Here is a 20,554-nt window from a genome sequence, read left to right on the forward strand (position 1 = left end):
TCCAGTTCACCTGGGCTGGACAAGAGAAACAGGGTCCTGCTGTCCCCAGAGCACTCATTCCACTCTCTTCCAAGGTGGACTGAAATAACTCAAGTGTTCTTTAAAAAAAAATAAACTCCCATACCATCCAGCTCATCAGCAAGTCTTTATGTGAAAGTGTTTCAAATCTGAAAACTGGGTGCTGAGTGAGGCATATTTACTTTCAAGCAGAATTAACAGGTTTTTTAAGCACTTATCCACTAAGCTATGAAAAGAAGAAGTAAACAGTGAAACACATGGAAGAAGTTGAAGGAAACTGCAGATTTAACACAGAGAACATCAAATTTCAAAGTTTAGTTAAAAAAAATAAAACAGCACCCTCACGCTTTCAGAATGACTCTTAGTAGGTTTAGTTAGAAAAAAAGGAAAGATCTCCTTGTTGCTTAAGGTTGCTTTTAATCTCTGAAGTAAATGAGTGCAAGTTATTTCCTAGTTTGGAAGCCCTTAAAACCCAGTAATATCCCCCTCTTACTTAAAAATACATTTTGAAAAGTTGGCTTAAAAAGTAAACAGAAAAGCCTCAAAGAAGTTCACATGTAAGGTGGAAAATATTGGCTGAAGTATATTCAGAAATGCTCATCCCAAGAAGCACAGGGGGTTCAGAGGTGTGTTAAGCCATTCCAGGCAAAGGCTCAGAAGGCACAGAGTAAATCTACACAAGTTGAAAACCTCAAAGTTGGAGAGAAATTTCCCACAAGCCTCGTGTGAAAGATTGCCTCCTTATACTCAAGTCTTTCAATAGTGCTTTTCTTCTGAAACAAAGTGTATGAGGTACAGCGAACAAACTGTAAAGGTAACTAGGCCTTTTGTCATATAGTTCCTCCACCCACTTGTACTTTATTGCACAATAGCTCGTTTACAGATTCAGACCACTCCAGCTTCACACAGAAACAATCCTGTATTGTGAAGTGAATCTACCACAGGAGTAAAATCTAAAAATACTGCAAAAAGTCTATAACAATCATTTAGTAGAATTCTACGGTTCTTCCCTTAGAGACAAAGGCTTTCCCAATTTGAATGGGTAATAAGAGATTTAGTCACTCCTTGAGTATGACTAATAGCCCACAGAAGCAAAAAACACATATCTATCAAACAGTATATGAAGCTGTTCGTCTCTTAAATAAAAAGATGATTTGCACTGAAACAAAAGTAGTTGTAGTATAAAAATCCATGTTATTTCCCCTCTCATCTCTACTGGGAAGAACAAAGCACTACGTAACACACTCATTTCTGCTATTGAAAATAAGCTATATGTGTTTGTCTACATCAGTAGATAGGTGCATCAGCTGCAAAATAATGATGGGTAGAAGAATTAGCAGATCACATGGGATCAACCAGCAACCTGCCTAGCCAGCTATACATTAAAGCAAGTAAATCATAGGGGACCAGTTAGGTTGTTGGGAAAGTCTGGAAGAAAAGACGGATAACCTACCTACACTCTACTTGCACTTTCACCTCATAGAGAATAGTTACTCCATCCCCCACAAGCCACTATAATAGAATAAAGATAAACGCAGGGATTATGCCAAGTTGACCTCAGGCTTTGTTCTTTCCCTCCAACCACATCCAGTGAAAAGGTCTAAACACACATCTGATTTGACAAGCATTCAGATTCACAAAGAGCATGGTGAAAGTGAAATCATACTTGGGGCATTCATGGGTCCCTATGTCAAAGGTCATTCAGCAGCATTTCAGCTGCTGCTTGCTAGGATTTAGAATGAGCTAGTTTAAATCCCTACCACCACCACCACAGACACTAACATATAGTTTGTGCCAGACAAGAATATTTCTTGGCATGTTCAGCAAAATTTAGCTCAGAGATAATATAATTTCAGGATCAGCATTTAATCTTCACAACTGGCACCATCTGATCTAGAACGGACAAATAATTTCACTTTTTAGTTAGATTTTTAATGTCAACTCACAGCTTTCATCTGCAGAATAATATATTATTATCAGAAAGAAGGTCTGAACAAAACATTTATATGCATTCCCTCTTAAAAAAACAAACAACTGTTTTTCTACCTAACTAAAGGTTGCCAGTTGATTCAAAGACCAAAAAAGTCACATTTAAATAACTTAGCTAAACCAGAGAGCTCAAAAAGCTTTATTTAATAAACTGAGAAAAATCCATGAAAAGTTTTCAAATACTGTTCAACCTTCATTACAGATCTTCAAAGAAGGTGCGTTAGAAACTAACTTGAAACAGTAGCAGGCTCGGCAGTTTCAGGGCTATGAGAAGTGGGGTAGTAGCAACTGAAAACCTGCTGAGAAATAACAGCAGCTCAGGAAAACAAATGTATTCTTCCAAAGCCTTTGTGAAGCTCGCTCTCAGCTACAGGCAGCACAGTGGTAAGCCCAGCTGTCGATTCAGCAAGCTGCAAAACTGTCACTCCAAAACAGGTCACAGTTCAGCAAACAAGTTGTTGTTTGTTTTTACTGCAGATGAAGAGGTCTACTCACTAAAAAAAGCAGCATTTCTGAGACAATGTTTCCCTAGGAACAGCTATATGCTGTAATATAACATGTTGCCACCAGCAGACATCGGTAGACTGAAGAAAATCTCAAGCCTCACTTTTTCACAGGAGGTAGTTTCACATAAGGATGCTGCTTTATCATAGCTGGCAAGCAGATATGTTTTTGTCAATTTGTTAGAGACCCAAACATCCTCAAAGTTGAATCATGGGGTAACAACTTCCACTACTACCTGTAGCTCCTCTGATGAAGCATTTTGAGAGCATCTGTCAGAAAACAGCCTCTATTCCTTGAGTCTTCCATCACGGGCATACAATTTGGTAATAACAGACATGGTTTCTCAAGGAAGTAGCAAGACGGTCTATGTGTGCCATTAGTCGACAGGAATTAGTTGCATTACATGCTTTCATCTCATACACTCAGACATCAATTTAAATAACCTTTGGGCAGAAGACAGTCTTTATCCTTCTGACAAATGGGAATAAACCCTCTTAAGAAAGCATAAAATGTGCTTGTTCTTTTTGGCTAAGGAAACAGGCCCTCTCAAATCTCCAGATGCCCAATATAACTTCTTCATCTGCACCTTTCTCCCATAAATAACCAAGAATCCAGTTTAAATAGAAAATTGACATAATCTCAAAGACTGAATATTTTATTCCAGAGCCCTTGTGTCTAAATGGCAATCCACATGTAACAGGCTTTCCATGAGTGTCCTGACTACAGAAATGGAGAAAAACATAAAAAATAAGGACACACTTCCAAAAGGGTTGGGACAGGAGAGATGACTAAAAACCCTTTATTCTTACTCACATAACACTACAGAGATGATAACACAGACATCACAAGGCTAGGCAGGCCTCATTTTAGTCCAGATCCCTTCTGTCCCCCAGTGGGAACAAAGCACATTGCTTTCCTATTGACTGGCAGCTCATGTTCAGGATATCATGGAAATCCCTCCTATTCTATCATGCTGTGTAAGTGATCAGATTTGTCATGTTGGTGAAGTTGCTTACTAGTTTTAAAATATTCTGAGTGCTGTAGATGGCTGTATTAGCTACCAGACAGTTTAGGAATCTCTGAAGTACATAGAAACAAGATTCAATTAAAACTAAACAAACCCAAACAAAACATCTGAAGTATTGATTTGATATCATAAGTAGCATCCAAGGCAGTAATATCAACATGCTTCAGGCTGTGTGGTTTTCCAGAACATCCTTACAAATTAAAAGGAAATCTAAGAGCAAGCACATGTGAATGAATAGGAAAGATTTTGAACACGTGCTTCCACTATAGAGATTGACACTCCTTGTTCTCATACACTACAGGCTGATCTGCTGAGGATTGTATTTCAGTCTTTGCAAGTTACTCAAATTAAAGAGTTCCTAACTGAAACAGACAGCATCCACTGAAGTACTGTGCAATAGTCACATTGGTTTTGCAAAACTGCATGAACTGCTCCAAGAAACCTAAACCACCTATTACAGCAGAGATAATCATAAGCCTTATTTAAGCTCAAAAGTATTGATTTGTCTTTTTTTTTTTTTTTTGTAGCTTTTTTCCCCCCACCTTCTCTAAAATCTTGCTTAGGAAGGGAGAAAGGAGGAGATGAAAATACACTGTAACTTTGCATATCTTAACATCTAGAAGTTCTTGAACAGTTAGATGAGATGCATGACAGAGTTCACTACCTCCACCAGGAGAGGGAGAGCAATGTTGAACTGGTGCATTTAACTTCTCGTAAGAACTACTTGATTCTAGGATGAGAAAAAAAAAGATGTGAGACTTTTAAACATTTGTCTATGAAGCATGTCTAAGAGACTCTTCTAGTCACAGAAATCCTACAGCACTGGAGTCACCAGGATACACATAGGGCTTACAACACAAAAAAGATGGCAACAATATTTCAGTTCACAAAACCACACACTCTATAATTTTTCTACTGCAGAAACACACTTTTGTACTACAAGTAAAACTCAGGTAACTATATGGTTCTGGGCTGAACTAGGAAGCAACAGCAAATCAGTGTAAAACCTATGAGCTTCCACATGTTGATAGCACTGCATCTGTCAAAGATTAAGGCAACGGTTTGCCATCAGGACTTGGGAAAGCAAAATTGGGGGGAGGACACAAGAAGGCAACTTCCAGGCCTGTCCTCCAAGTATCTCATTTCCTGCCAAGCATTGCACCTTCATTAGTATAAGGTCTTCTGTAATTTCATAGTTTATACATTAGATACTTTACAGAGGAGATATTCATAACTTGCCTTCTCCTCCTCACTACAATTAGCAAGCAAAAAAAAAGGTTGTCCACAGGAAGTTTTAACATATGCTGTACTTAGCATATGGATTCCAGGTTTGAGATTTCTCCCCTACACAACCTTAAGCAGTCCATAGCCCTGTGGCTATAATTGTATCCTAAACTCAGGATCCCAACTCTGTTGCACTAGTACTTACCAACAAGGAACAAACAGATTTTAAGTATCAACCTAAAAGTCATTAAAAGGAAATTATAAACCTGTTTATTAGCAATAGGACTCTATTTAACTAGTGTATTTTTAAATATAGAATTTCGACTGTACTGGGTAAATAAAAGTTTATGTTCAAAGTAGCAAGTACAAGACCCAGTTAAAGTTCTCAAAAAATCCTGGTTGCAGTGAAGTTGTACAAAATGGACATTTGGAAATAGTCTTTGGTATTCTGTAACTTCCCAGATCTGTCCTCAGAACCAGTCATAGCACAACACTGTTGCCCTGTCAGTTCAAGGCAGCAACACCTTTCTCAATAGGATATGTGATTATATATATTTTTTTTAATTAAAAAATGAGAATAGTTCTAGATTTTTTAATTCAGATTCATAAATGCAACTTCCATAAGCTGCATTAACATGCAATGTACTGCTTTCAACAGTGCCAATTAAGTCACAGATGTTGAAAGATTTACAAAATATATAGCCACCTAATTCCCCCATAAGGGAGTTCACTTTATTTTTTTACCCAAATGTCTTTGCATTACCTACCAGTGACTACCTCCTTTTCCACCTGTGACCGCAGAAACTAGTGGCTTCCTACTGTAAACCACAGCAATCACGTGGGGCAAGGAAAGAGGAGAAAAAGCCCACAGATTCTTTCTTAATAAACTAGCCTGGAACATATTTTAGTTATCATCTACAGACTACCTACTGTTAGAGATAGTTAACTAAGCTTTTATTTTATCACTAGCTTCCTTTCTAAGCAGTTACACTCTTCAGCACCATAAAAAGCTCATATGATCACAGAAACAATTCTGAACTGCAAAATAAAAACGCATGTAGAGTGAATTAATATTGCTGTCAAGGGAGCAGCACCTGTGGAGCTCTCTTGTAGACTCTCTCAAAATCACTTTGTTGTCTCCTTTTCACTGGGGAGATGGGGAGGGGGACTTTATTAGGGGAGAGGAAGGGACAGAAAGCAGTATGCATGAAGTACACAGTTTGAGAAATGATCTTTGCTTCATAGAAAAAAACAAATCCAAGTGAATGAGGAAAAGTTGATGAGTAAAATGCAGCTAAAAGGAGATCTTCAAGGGACACAGTCCATATAGCAGACAGAATATACATCCAGAACAACCACACTCAGACCTCTCAGCAGCTGAGAGAATGAGAAAAATAACACCAAGGCTACTCAAACTGTACTCTCATTTTATTTATTACAACTTGCAATTCATACATTTTGTTGCTAAAGCATAGATTTCCACAGTCCACTTAGGTTGTATCCACAGTGACATACTGAACAGACTCCAACAAGCAAGATAGACTAAAACAAATACCAGTTAAGAGGTTTCTTTAAAATTAAGCATTTTAGGAGAAGTTTTGCATGTTTTAACAATTTTGTATTGTATATACCAAATTGGTTTATGCTGACTTGCCAGTTAGTTTGGAAGCCCACGTTTATCAGAAGCTGCCTTCACTTCCCAAATAGATGCAATCCAGGAAGATCCTCCATTTATCATAAGTGACAGTAGGGTATCTTTCTTCAGGGGGGACAGTGCACCTCTTAGAACTTGTATTACATAAACTAAACAAATATTCTTGAAAGCTGTAACTGGAAGTTAAGACAGCAAGAGCTTCCACTACAGCTTATAGATACAGTAAACTAGAAAACTGAGTGTGTTTTAAACATCAGATTCTTATAGTTAAGTATAGCTGTCAAAAATTTTGATAGGATTCCAAGTTATTTTTCCTGCTACTGTTCCTCTCCAAACAGACTTGTGTCTCTGCTTGATCCAACTCATTACAAATTTATACTTTATATCCTTCTTCAACATCTGGATTCCCTCTGTTTCCCTCTGTCAGGCATGTTTCTGGCCCGATATCCTTCAAATCTGTATTAGCACATCTTTAAAAAAACTTAATAAACCCAACATGCTTCTGCAGGGTAGATTATGTGATTCTGTAACTAATCAAAACACTAGAAATAAAAAATTGAAAAGAAAAAACCCAACCACTTGCATAGTGAAAACGACACTGAGCCATCATGCTATTACCCCCTTCCTTCCCCCACACAGGTACAACAATCGGGAACAGCAAGTAGCACATAATTCAGTTAGCTCATCGGTATTTTCCTGCTAGAAGGATCTTCAGTGGTGCTTTGTAAAGCACCTAGGAATACCTTTGACAGTTGAAAAAAAATTAAGTTTATTTTACACCTATTAACATGATCATAAACCAAAGGCTACTCTCTCCGTCTCTCCAATACAGATATCCTCCATGGCAGGCTTGTCATATTTTGCTTTATAATGGAGTCATTTTATTGCATGCAAGAAGCCTCAGGCATTTTGTACAGCCCATTACTCTTTGCTGCCCACATTCAGATGGCTAATCTGCTATCAGCCAGAAAGCTTGACACACAAAAGGAACAGGGAGGAAAACAGCATACGTGGTTACGGCATGTGTGCACACACTTCAGCTCCAAAGTGTTTCAACAGTAGACCAAAGAACCAACAAGACACACATTTGGTTGTAGTCCTACTGAATGCTTCTGTGGCTGAAGGAAGTTCTTTAAAGGTAGATAGGCTGGGGAAATTTGTTAAAAAGGGCAAGCTTAAATTAGGCTGCCTATTAAGATACATTTAGGCACAAACCTGAAGGGCTTTGCTCATAATTAAACATCTTTGAACTAGAAAAGTCAAAAGCATCTTTCCATAATGATGGTTTGGTACACAAGACCTTCAAAACACTTAAAAATTGGCAAAAGTTAGAAGGAAGAAATAAATATAAATAAATATATTGTTAAATATAGGCAATTGTAAACTATTAGAACACAACATTTCACAAGTTTTCCATTTCAGCACTTCTATATTCTTACCTGCTCAGAAAAGAACTCAGATTTTTTAAGAGTTGTATATTCTTTCCTATATCCAAAACTATTGTGACACCACACACATGTAAAACTAAATGTGGCAAAATGATTTGCATATCATGCTGCATAACAAGGATTTTTTAAATTTTTATAAAAAGAGGCTGAGACAGTAGAGAAGGGTTGCAACTTCACATTGAAATAAAGAAAATATCTGCATTTGCTGCAGTTCTAACTACAGTACTTTTTTTTGTTTCTGAAGGAAAGCATCTCTCAAGAGTCACAGGCAGTACTGGCAAAAAAATTTTTCAAGCATGAGATCTACAACCAACAGTTTGCATCAAATATCTTGTGAGAATTTTGTCAGGATCATAAACCTTAGTTGAATAAAAATCATGACATACAACAAAGTCTATTTGTATCCTTTGCAGCTGGAAAGCTAAAATTGTCCCTCTTGTATAAACTGGCTTAGCTCACAGAAACAGAAAGTCTGCCGATAGTTTTAGTTACTCATCTGCCTAGGTACAAAGCTGGCTCATCCTTTTAAGAAGTCCCTCTCCACCGTGTAACTACCGTATCAGCTATGTAGGCCAATCCCTGAAGGCATGATTAATCACGTGGTGAAATACAGAGAATGTATTTCATCGCATGTTATAGTTCACTGTGTGTCATCCAAAAACATTTTCCTATGCTACAACCACCAATTCAATTTTGCTTCTCCTTTCTGTTTAAGTTATTACTCCACTTCTGCACAAAAAGAGTCTCCCAGCATTTTGACTGCAATATAGAACTGATTCTATCTTACCTCCACTATTTGTTATAACACATATGTAGGGTTTCAGGAATACAGTATGTCAGTCAACTTAAAATCCAGAAAGAGTTCAAGGTAAGCGTTACCATGAAGAAAAGTCATCAGAAGAGACTTTCACAGAAATAGTCTCTGTGGTTTTAGTATCATTAAACACCCTTATGATCAACAGAAGTTTAACTTGTGTTGTTACAGGTGACATTTAAGCCAGTCTAATCATAGGATGGTAGAGTTGGAAGGGACCTTTAGAGATCATCTACATCTAGTCCAACCCCCCTGCAGAAGCATTAACTTATTGGATATAACAACTATACATACATCTGTCTGTTCACTCTCAGCACTCAGTAACTGGAATGTATCTAAATAGGTAATTATAATAAATCATCCAACAATCTGCTTATATCTCAGGTTTAAAGTTGTCAAGAGCAAAGTTTTCTTGTTGCCTTTGAATCACAGAAGTTCTGAAATCCCTGGGGAGTCTTGTCCTGCAGGATGAGTACTTCTCTCCTTCTGGGTCCATCTGCTGCACCTCCTCAAGAACAGCACCATCCCCGGCAGTATTCCGCAACCTTATCTTTCTCTCCCACATGTACAAGGTAAGAGGGGGAAAACACCCCTACATTTGCATATGTAATTATGGTGCAGCTCAGCAGTGAGTAAAAAAATTACTGGAAGTTGAGAACAGATATGCCTAATGACCACACCTTAGTTTTTCAAATGAAAATGCTTTGCAAGGAAGAGGAAGGGACAGCAGCAGGGAAGGAAGCCAGTCATTACTGCTCCAAATCTGCTTCAAAGTCCTTATTCATCACCTCATGCTTTTTGCAAGGCCAACTGTACCTAGGTGCTTCCTGTGAACAATAACCTAAGAATGAATTCAGCAGTATGTGACTAGTTCAATTTCACTTGAAATTACAGAATAGTTGTACTAAAAGTATTAGGGGGAAAAAAAAAGACAAAACAGGATGGAAGACTACGCAAATTAGAAATTCTGAATAGCATCTCCTTTTCTAGCCTAGAAATTAAGGACCCACAGTTGATAGCATACAGGAGCTTAAGAGAAAAAATAACATGGACTGGAGGGGGGAAAAAAAGAAAGTCTGATGCATGCCTGAAAGGACACAAGGTAAAAATTCTTCAAGGCATTAAGAAAAACTGTTTAAAAACAAGTGTATTTAGGAAAAATGGCCAACTCATCTCCCTGATCATTTGGAGCTTTCAGAAAAATTATGTTAGCTTGGAGGTGAGGGAAGGTGGTAGGAAAACAACCTGCTTCTTTAGGTCAAATATACCAGTTTAGCAAAAAGCAAGCTTATCTCTGTAATTAAGGTCTGATTTTTCTGTGCTTTGGTGTGCACTTTTTCAGATGGAATAGATTTCCCCAGGCCTTTTTCAACTATGTCACATTTGTGATGTTTTGTAATTTCATTTTGCTCTCTCCCATATAGACTCTGTGGACAGATGTCTCTACAAAATAGAACAGAAAACTGCCCTCAGTGTCTGTTAGTTGTCTGTTAGACACAATTTGAAAAGAGAGATTTGGTGAAATAATGAACACATTTCCTATTGCCATAACTGAAGGTGTTCCCTAGTGTCCCTGGCCCAAGTAGCATTTGATCCTAACAAAGACAGGCACACTAGTTTATAGGTAAAAATACCCTCTCTACCACATCAGACTCTTAACTCCTTTATTTCAAGTGTCATCAATGAAAGTCACTCTCAGGATCACAGCAGAAGGCCAGGTTTATAATCTATTTAACTCTGGTGCTCTTGCCAGCTCCTCCAATGTTCCTAATCTAATGCTTGACTTGTGAGAAGCTAAAAAACAGAAGAGCTTGCAGACAGGGATAGCTACATCAATTCCAAAAACACACTTTGAGAAAGTATGTAATATTATATGGTTACTTAGATAGTTAAGGAACAGTTGTTTCTGTTCCTTCTGATACACTCCAACACCACATGGAGTTCTTAGCATTTAAAAAAGCAATTTTACATTTCCACTCACTCAAGAGGGACTGCTACTCATGCTCACAGATCCTAATTGGATAGGATGGAATATCATCTCAGCATAGGATAGAATTTATCTTTTGTTTCCTCTCTCTCCTCAGTCATAATTGAACCCCTTAATACATCTGGAAGAATACATTCATCATTAGACATGTTCCTTTGCATCACATAGTTCTCCAAAACTAAGACAAATGGAAAGTATTGAGGGCAGAGCAATGAGGAAGATGTTATCAAACAGGAAACAAACATTTGTATGGGAATCAACAAAGGATGCCAGTTTTCAGATTTTAACCTTTGGGTGACAGCAGTTGTTAACCAAACTGCTTTGCAACAACAGGGGTAAAGTCCTCACATCAAGGAGACTGTGACAGCTGGGAATGACAGCTGAAAAGGAGAGAACTGAAACAGACTGCTTTCAAACAGCACTGGCTTCTCAAAGATGAGAATGCATATTTTTAGTTAACTTCTGTTGCTTTGAAAACGTATGTTAAAATAAAAAGACAGTTACATTACAGTAATGGCATCATGAACAAGCACAGAGCAAGGTAAAATAAAAAAGACTCCTTCCCTATTTGGGGTTCCTCTGGGGACAAATGTGTGAGTCTATAGAACTCTGGTTAATACATTCAGCACTAACCAACTGAAACATCTGAATCCCTGGCTGGCTGCTCCACACAAAGATACAAACCTAACAAGCTGCTTCTTTCTGCTCTACCACCACCTATCCTCCTAACACGTGAATGTAAGCTGTTGGGTATTCCCACAAGGAACCAGGTGTATTGGTCCAGATATAGGAAGACCCAGTAGATATATTTTTCCTGCCTGAAAGGTGTTTACATATTGTGATGATGAGGGTAGTACTTTTCTCGGGAGCACTGAAGTAGATTTATAAAGCTATACTGCATTTAACTGTAGTCAGTATTCTACCTGTCAAGTGTCACTCTTCTTAACTGGGCTTCTCATTTTCCTCGACTGTCACACAGGAATACCACTTATCTATGCAAGAAAAGGACAAATAGATTATTAAAAAAAGCTTCAGCTCAACACAAGAGGAAAAATAACACCAGTCTTTCTTTAAAAGAAGTGGGCAAGTAAAGACTAAAAAGTTGCAACTGTGAACAGTTTTAAAAAAATAATCAGGCTTCTGTAACCCTTTACCTTAAAAATCAGACACCAGGAACTAAACAGACAGAAAAGCAAACAAAGACTTAGATATATCCATATGCACTTCATAATTAGCTCAGGAAATTGACTTATAACATCAGAGGCAAAGGCTAAGTTTAAAAAAAAAAAAAACACAACTTTCCAACAGAACATGGAAGTATAAAGCACTAAAAAAAGCTACAGATCCCCACAAACCCTCCAACAATTCCAGTGTTTCAAGGCACCACCTCATCAACAGAGATTAGGCTATTTCCCACTGCAATCTTCTCATGCAGACAACCAGGGCCCAGATTCATTGCTCCAAGGAGGGCCATCAAGGTGCATCAGAAATAGGGCATCAGACCTTCAGCGAGAAGCAGACTATTGCCTTCCCTATTTTTGTCCTCCCTCCTTCTCACACATGCTCTTTGCCTTGTCCATGGACCCCTGCCCCCTCACACATAAACCCCTCTGCTCTCCTTAGTGTGCTTTGGTTTTTTGTCTTTTTTTTTTTTTAATTAATAAAGACTTCAAACAGCATTTCCCTCAACAACAAAAACTCCGTCTTAACTGATTTATTGCATTGTGCTGTGACTAGAGCTAGCCACACATTTTCACTAACAAAGATGCCAGACTGCTCTCCACGTCCACCTTGCCTTGCACTGTCCAGACCTCTCTGGCAGGAGCAGCACCCACCTGCACCCATAGCCACTTCCCACACAACTCTGCTTTAGCAGCAGCAGCCCCCTGTGACAAACAGTAGTGATTATAAAACATACACTTGGCTTGTGTTTGTCCTAGTCAAGTAGACTTTCCAGGCCTGACACTTATGCATTTCTGAGGACTTTTTGTTTTAAGGACTTAGGCTTTTTTAATAGATCTACCAATCATTTTTAAATAGTAGAAATACCAGCCACATGCTGAGACTCATCTTCAGCCCTTACTGTCCCAACAAAACCAGTACCTGATTAAATCATCTCTGCCCAGATATTAACCTCCAATAAAAGTCTTCTGAATACCTCACACAGATGAAAGATGTTGATGTTAACAGTGTAGGTCTTAAGTCAATTCCCTCCTGCTGTGTTTTACTTTTGTCTGCCTACACATCACTGAGCTTAAGATTCAGGAATACAAAAAAACCCACCAGAAGACAAAATTCTACTTCTCCAGCACATCATTACATCAGCCTTAACTAGGTAGACAGGATATAGAATGAGTGAAAATACCATCTTAATACCAAGTGACTGAAGAGAAAATTAAGTTTTGCATATTGACACTAGTTAGATGAAAGTACAAGTATTTCAAAGCAATAAATACAAATTGGCCTTAAATATTTAAACTGAATGAATAGTAAATGATAAACCTGTTCTTTTCCTTTAAGGCTCTAGATCAAACCAAATGCAAGGGTAGTCCCAAGGATCAAAAATGTCATGGACTTCCTGTGTGACCTTGGTTAAGTCACTTGAGAATTTAGTTCACAAAAATAACAGGCCTGTTATAGCTGCCAGAATGAAGCCCTAAAGTCTGAGATCACAGATACAAACGAGCCAGGTCCTGCTTAATTGTCCATAACAGAGAAGATCCTACCTGGTGAGTCCTTTTGAAAAATACAAGTAAGACCAGAACTTCAAGAATATCGATATTAAGTACTTGAAACTTCATCTTGAAGTGTACTTTGAAAACTGGTACGAAAGTCTACATAAAACCAGAATGATTTCCGTTTTTCAAGAGCTCTCAGTTTGTGTATTTGTGTGAAACCTATCATGAGTAGAATCTTTATGATCTCCAAAGATGCAGTATGTATAGTTAAACATTGGATTTACAGTCAACAAATCACAACATATTCCAATCAGCTTGCAATATCAATTAGTTAGAGTTCTTGACGAGACTGCAAACAGCTAATGAGTTGGAAGCAATGAGTTTACATTTTTGGTAAATAATGACAAGTGAGTTTAGAAGCAGACATTCTATGATTCAGCTAGATATTGAAGATACTGCAGTTTCCCTGCAACAGAGAGCAGTTGCTATAAAATCAATTAAAAAACATACAAGCAAAAACCCCAAAACCCAAGCTGCACAGAAGTTGGTTTTATTTCTTTAATATAGGAATAGAGTCTCATGCATGTTAAAAATGTCTGCTGTACCTTGCTGGCATTTTAAACCCTATTAAAACGGGTATTTGCACATGACAGAAAGGCATCACACTGATACTTTTACTTTAGATTATGCCAGCCTCTCCCACCACTACTGTAAAACTTCTTTTATTAGAAGTAACAATACCACCACCTGAGTCAGTAGGGAAGGAGGCTGAGGAACACCTTAGAACCCCTTCCCCCTGCACTCTCAATGGAGGAGCTCACTTAGAGAGAGCAAGGGCCTAACTGAAATCAGTAATGTCACTATTAATGGGACCTATAATAAAGCTCAAAGAAAGGCTCAGTAGGGAGGGATATCCAATATAACAGAAAGGGTTCCACAGAAAATTTGGGCTGAGTTCACAAAAGTCAAATCCCTATAGTTTTAACTTTAAATAAAACAAACAAACAAACAAACAACTGTGGAACTTCTAGATGGGGAAGCCCATGTCAGAGGGAAAGTTTCATCTACTTGCTACTTTTTGTCAACTGTTTCAAGAATACATTTACCAGAGTTCTATAAGCAAAGAAAACTATTTCAGGCAACTAATCAACTTAAAAAACCCTGCCTCAGGTAGATAATTGCCTAAAACCACCCTGCTTCACAACAGTTAAATTAACAAGCAATGACTACTGAGAGAAAAATGAAGAGTAGTCCCACTGTATTTTAGTGGTTAAAACAGAAGTATTATTTGTTTATATGAGCAAAGATTTCCCTGGACTCAAACAGTTAATTCAGTTGTCTGTATAGACCTGTTCACTGTGCCCAGAATTTTAACTCAGGTGACATTCCTCTATTCCCAAATTGCAAATTAATGCTAGAGTGAAAACACAATACTTAGTGAAAAAGAAAGGGAAGGAGGCAAGAGAAGAAAGGCACAACAAGGAATGTTGTATCCCAAGTGTCACTAACACCTGACATCCTGCCAGTAGTTAACACCTTGGAGCTAACAGAAATACATCATACTTTTGCCTTATTCAAAGGCATTTATGATCTTTTTATGGTCCTTCACTTTGTACACAAAACTTATATAAAATTATTATCTAATAAAAATAAGAAGAGAGGAATTCTAACTGTAAAGCAACTGAAACAGCTCTTTTACAAGTCAATCTACATAACCTTTTAGTAATGAGTACATTGCTTACCGGGGTAAAAAAAGAGTCTGCCTCATACCTTCTCCTCATATCTACCTGATATGAGTATGCAGAACTTACTCAGTTTCATACTTTTTAATATGAAAAATGTATCTGAAGAATAGAAGGCACACAGGTTATTTTCAGAATATCAACATTAAAGGTTGATTTTTTTTTAATCCTCTAGTAAAGGAAGTTTTAAATATCTTGCCTGTTTTACTTGTCTCATGGCATTGCTGAAGAAGATGATGTATTACTTTTAGTCTTGCTCTTAAGACAATCGTATGATACATACACGAGAGATGTAAGAAAGCAACTAATCCTGACTCTGAGAGCCAAGTCAGAATAAGAAAACCTTTGCTGATACAAAATCTATTTAAAGTCATCACAGATTTCCTAGTGTGGCAATGCAGATGACTGGCAAAAATCACATCCTTCTTTTGTCCTCCTTATTTCTCTACCAAAAGAGGAGGAGAAGAGGAAAAGGTAGATAGGAAGTGAGACACCTAATGAGCATTAGGTTTCTGTTTCATCAGAATGGTGCTGTTGCCCCAAGGCTTCACTAACTCCTTTGCTGTAGCGGACATATTCGGGTACTAGACAGAAGTAAGGAGAACAACAAAGTTTTCTTCAGGTATGAAGTGCCAGATTTTCTTGTAGGTGGAGGCTTTAATGGCAGCACCAATCAACTCTTTTTCCTGATCTCCTGTAGGGGCCAATAAACAAGACAGAAAAGGAACCAGATCTAGAGTTAAGATTTTTTTTTTTCCAGCTACAGTTAATGCATCAGGATGGCACGTAAATTCTGGCTTCCAAACACAGGGAGTAAAAGGGAAAAAAAACCCCAAAAATAAAGCCTGAAGTCTATAGTACAAGAATAACTATGTTCAGTTTATCAACAAATAAACAGAAAGAAAGTTTACAGCGCAATAAATCGATGCCATAGCTCAGTATTATTAACTAGTATTCTGGATGTCACCTGCAATCTCTAACAATCTCACATTTAGTGGAAAGGGATGGGGAGTGAGGACAAGCAACTGAAATAGCTCAAAATTGTTTTAGTATATACTATGAACAAACCACTTGCTTCACATACTGATGTCTAATTGCCAGAAGACATTCACCTATAATAGCAAAGCACATTTAGAGATTCAGGAAAAAAAAAAGGAGAAAGCTTTATACTTATTTATCTTAAAGGTTAAAGGGTTAACATTTTTCTAGTCATTTTCTTTAGTAAACATTTGCAAGTCAAACATAAGCCTACTGCTAAGAAATCTCTGTTATCCAGAATCTATTATTTAACTGATCCCGATGCTTCAATACACAGTTACTTCAGTTGCTTTTCATGCCTCAAAAAAAGGAACCAAAACCAGCCTCAAGACATACTACACTCTACATCACACAACTGGGTGATAAAAGCTCAGAGGCTTATAATAAAGAGTGCAGTGATGAGGTCCAAAAGAGATGAAGATAATAGATACCTGGAACGATAGCACATCTTGCACACCTTTTGTTTTCTGCAAGCAACACATGCTGCAGATAAAACGTTTTGTGCTAAACAGCCTCAAATCTTGTTTTCTAATATTAAGCACAAAGGAAAAACACTGACAGCAAGCGGGGTAAATAAATCCCTCCCCTGAGAACGAACACAGCAGACAGGAGGGGGCTAACATGCATGCAGGAGAAAACTAAACACCATCTTTTTTTCTACCTGCACAAGTTGCCATTTGCTGCAGCGATCAAGAATCTCTTTCCCTCGTTGATTTCAGAAGCTACATTTTCAGAAAATTTCTCTCTCAAGTCATCTGTTGATATGCTTTAAGAATATGATATTCATAGCACTGGATCTTTAAGAGAAAAATCCATTCTCTTTCCTGTTCAGGTAAACATGTTTACAGCTCCTGCACAGACGCTGGGTGGTTCAGACTGTCACACACATGTCGTCAGCAACAAGAAAAGCCCCTTTCTCTCATCATCAACATTTTTAATAAGGTAAAGAGAAAAGCACTTTCCAAACTTACCTTTAGTACAGGCAAATCGTGAACTAAATATAAATATTTACACTAGGACGAGGAATTAATAACAGGAGCATGCAAACAAAAATACTTTCTAGAAAACGCTGACAGTAAAAGCAAGAAAACCCTCCTAAGTTCAAAGCAATCAAATCAACTCGTTAGCGCCCGAGAGGTCGTTATTTATCACCACGTTACGCCCCAAACAGTCAGGATTAGAGAGAAGCACCGATCCTGACTCCGATCTATTTCGGAGACCATTCACTGCGTATGAAAACATCTCGGATCCCAAGAGAAAGCCTTCCTATCTGTGACCCCGCACAGGAAATGCCACTAAAACCTAAAATTGCCAAGGAAGGTTACAAAATCTCCTGCTTTACATCCTATTGCGAAGAGTCGCTAAGAGAACAGAACTACTTCCCATTTTTCAGAAAATAAGTAGAGAGTGGGTGTTACGAGCGTTTATTCCCCCCGCCGTGTACCTTCCAAACGCATCTTAAAGTAACACACGTACCAAAAGGAAAAACAAAACCCCAACAAACCAAAACCAAACACCCACCCCACCGCAGCCCTTAAGTCTGAAATGTAAATGTAATTCCTTATATAGACTGCACCAGTTGGTCACACACGCGCGGAGCGGGGGCCCTCGGCCAAACCGTTACCACCCATTATTATACAAACAGGTACCTCCGAAGCCAGAGGGAAGGGAAGAAACTTCGCCGCCCGCCCCCGTCGCCCGGGAGCAGCCCTCCCTTCCCCACCGCCCCGGCGGGACTTGGGGCGGGCGGGCAGGCAGCGCGGCCGCGGGGCGCCGCCGGGGACCAGCTCTCGGTGGGGAGGAGGCGGCGGCGAAAGCGGCGAGCGGGTGGCGGGGGCGCCGGCCCCCTCCCGCCGGCCCGGGGCGGCCGCGCCGCGCTGCCCCCGAGCCAATCTCTGCCCGTTGCACCGACGGTGCCTCCCCCGTCGCCGGCAGCCGCGCTCCCCGGTGTGCCCCCACCCTGCTGCCGGTTCTGGCGTTCCCCCGCCGCCGCCCCCCGAAAAGCGAGTGCTAGCCCGCCCCGCGGCGCCGGCCGGGAGCGGGCAGCCGGCCCGCTGCCGTGCGACAGAGGGGAACTCCGACGGGCGGTGTGGGGTGGGGATCCCGCCCGCAGGGCCCGGGCGAAGAGAGGAGGTGGGGGGGAAGGAAGGGTTGGGGGGCGAGGACGCAGGAGCGGCGGCGCGCAGGTAATAAGTTTCGGAGTTGGTGCTGCCGAGGCCGGCCGGGCGACAGAGGCTGCCCCGCCGCTCCCCGCGGGGCTCCGGAGCCCCCGCCTGGGCCAGAGGGCGGCGGCGCGGCCGGGGGCCCCCCGAGTCCGCTCCCCGCAGCGGCGGCGGCGGGGCGGTCGCGGGGCGTGTGGGGGAAGGCAGCGTGTAACGGTCCCGGACAAGCGGCGGAGTGCGGAGGCACCGCTAGGCGGAGGAGGGAGGCAGGCGGCGCGGCGAGGGAGGCACCAGGTAGCGGATATAACGGTGCGGAGGGAGCCGGGCTCCCGGCGAGGAGCGGCGGGGGAATTACTTTCGCGCCCGCCCGACCTCCCCCTTCCGCGCTCGGGACGGCTTCGCTCGGCCCTCGCCCCGGCCCCGCCGCCGCCCCAGCGCGGCCGAGCCGCTGCCCCGCGGGCTGACTGACCGTTATTGCGCCTCGGGTTCGCCTGCTTCCTGCGCTTACACCTGGGGCCATCCGCCATGATCCTCTCGCTTGTGTCTAAATGCTCCAGTCACCTCCTCCCCCGCCCTCCCCCCTCCCTCCCCTCCCCTCCCCCCCGGACCTGGTTTACGACACTGGGTGGTTTTACTTTTACATCACCTTCCTACACCTAGTGCTCGGCCGGAACCTTGTTGCCAGGGGAGACGGGCGCTTTACGGCAGGACGTTTGAACAGCGGCGGGGGAAAAGTTGCGGCCGCAGGTACCGGCAGTGCCGGCCACCGCCGGTGGGCTCGCGGGGCGGCCGCGGCGCTGCCCGGGACCCCGAGACCCCAGCCCGCGGGGAACGCGGCCCCCGGCTCTCCGCCGGTGGCAGTGGCCAGCAAGGGAGATCCCCGCGGGGCGGGGCGGGCCGAGGGGCGGCAGCCCGGGGCGGGCGGTGGGCGCCGGCCCCCGCGGCAGCAGAGGGGGATCCCCGCCGCCGGTGCGGCCCGCGGGGGAGGCACTGTGTTAGGGGGCCGGCCCGCCGCCCGCCCCGCTCACGGACCAGCCGCCCCGCCGGCAGCCGTCCCCAGGTAGAGCGACGGCAGCCGGGCCTGGTGGGACCGAGCCTGTGCCGGGCACCTGCCTTCGGCATTAGAGCGGCAACGGGGCTGCCACCGCCGCGGAGTCCTCCTTTCCCCGCCCCTGCTGCTCGACCCTCCCCGCCGGCTCCCTTACCGTAACCCGGCCGAGGGAGGAGGCGGCGGGGAAGGAGGGCAGCGCGGCGGTGTCAACACGGGCCGATACGCATCGTGCCTGCCGTCTTTGCCTTACCGCTCTGATCGGGAAGCAAACAGCCGAGCCAGAGTGATGCTGTTCCCTCCGTATGTTAAATCTGCTATTCTCGGGTTTGCCTTAATCGTACTTCCCGCTTTTACAAAGAGGAGGAGAGATATAAAGTTCTGTGCCCTAAAAAATTAAAAGGGAACAGAGCCTTTTTTTTCACAGTTTATTACACCAAAACGAGGTTGTTTATTAATTAACATTTAATGTGTTACAATTAAAACATTACAGTCAAACATTCTCACTATTTATTTACCCTTTTCCCTTCAGGCAATAAAATAATTTACTAAGTATCCATTTGTTTCTAGCCTTCCTTATTGCCCTTTATTTTTTTTTTCCCCTGGGATGATTCTGTAGAATTTATAATTCTGTGCTTCTGGGGAACTCTTTTATCCAAACAAATTACATCTCGGTGAACATGCTTCTGTTAATGGGATGCTTTCAATAAGTAACTGATACACTACTGAATTTGAGGCCTTTAGCTGTTCTACATTTTCTCCACATACTGTGTGTTCACATGCTGTAGCGTATCACCTTGTCTCGTGGAAGAAGCATCACATGTCTCTGGGGAATGAACTATTGAACACTGGCAGGTTGTGGAAGTACCTTGCCTCTGAAGCTTCTCATCTGAAGTCAGAAGTGCTTAGAAAAGAGGTATAGGGCTAAAATGGATGCAGAATTAGGTGAACATCTAGAGTTTAAAAAATTAATTTTACTCTCAGAAATCTATAAGTCATGGATTTAGGTACTCACATGAAGACAGTTGATGCCCTTCTTTACAGGTAAAAAAAAAAAAAGGTAATCACAGATATAAAATTAATAACATATCTGTAAATACATTTGTAGCACCATTCTCCTACCTGCCCACACAGAATTCCAGGCCCCTCTTTAAGCGACTTTCAAGTAGCTTGTTTTCACTGAGTTTTGGCACTTGTCACCTCTGGGTAAGAATTCTTGTC

At 41.4% G+C, this 20,554-nt stretch overlaps 1 protein-coding gene across 2 annotated transcripts in view; it reads right to left on the reverse strand.

Moving 5' to 3' along the window:
• The window catches only part of ZEB1 (zinc finger E-box binding homeobox 1), a 117,256-nt gene extending 98,404 nt beyond the window's left edge, over nt 1-18,852 (reverse strand). The window contains exon 1 of one of the 2 annotated variants that reach the window (XM_061996385.1): nt 18,755-18,852. In XM_061996385.1, coding sequence (XP_061852369.1) covers nt 18,755-18,812 — 58 coding nt within the window. In that variant the 5' untranslated portion in view covers nt 18,813-18,852. Of the gene's footprint in view, nt 1-17,772; nt 17,927-18,754 lie in introns of those variants that run through there. The other variant, XM_061996386.1, reaches the window with a different exon arrangement.
• Nucleotides 18,853-20,554: the final 1,702 nt, after the last annotated feature.

The sequence above is a fragment of the Colius striatus genome, chromosome 5 (assembly GCF_028858725.1).
Source record: "Colius striatus isolate bColStr4 chromosome 5, bColStr4.1.hap1, whole genome shotgun sequence".
In the NCBI taxonomy this organism is placed as follows: domain Eukaryota; kingdom Metazoa; phylum Chordata; class Aves; order Coliiformes; family Coliidae; genus Colius; species Colius striatus.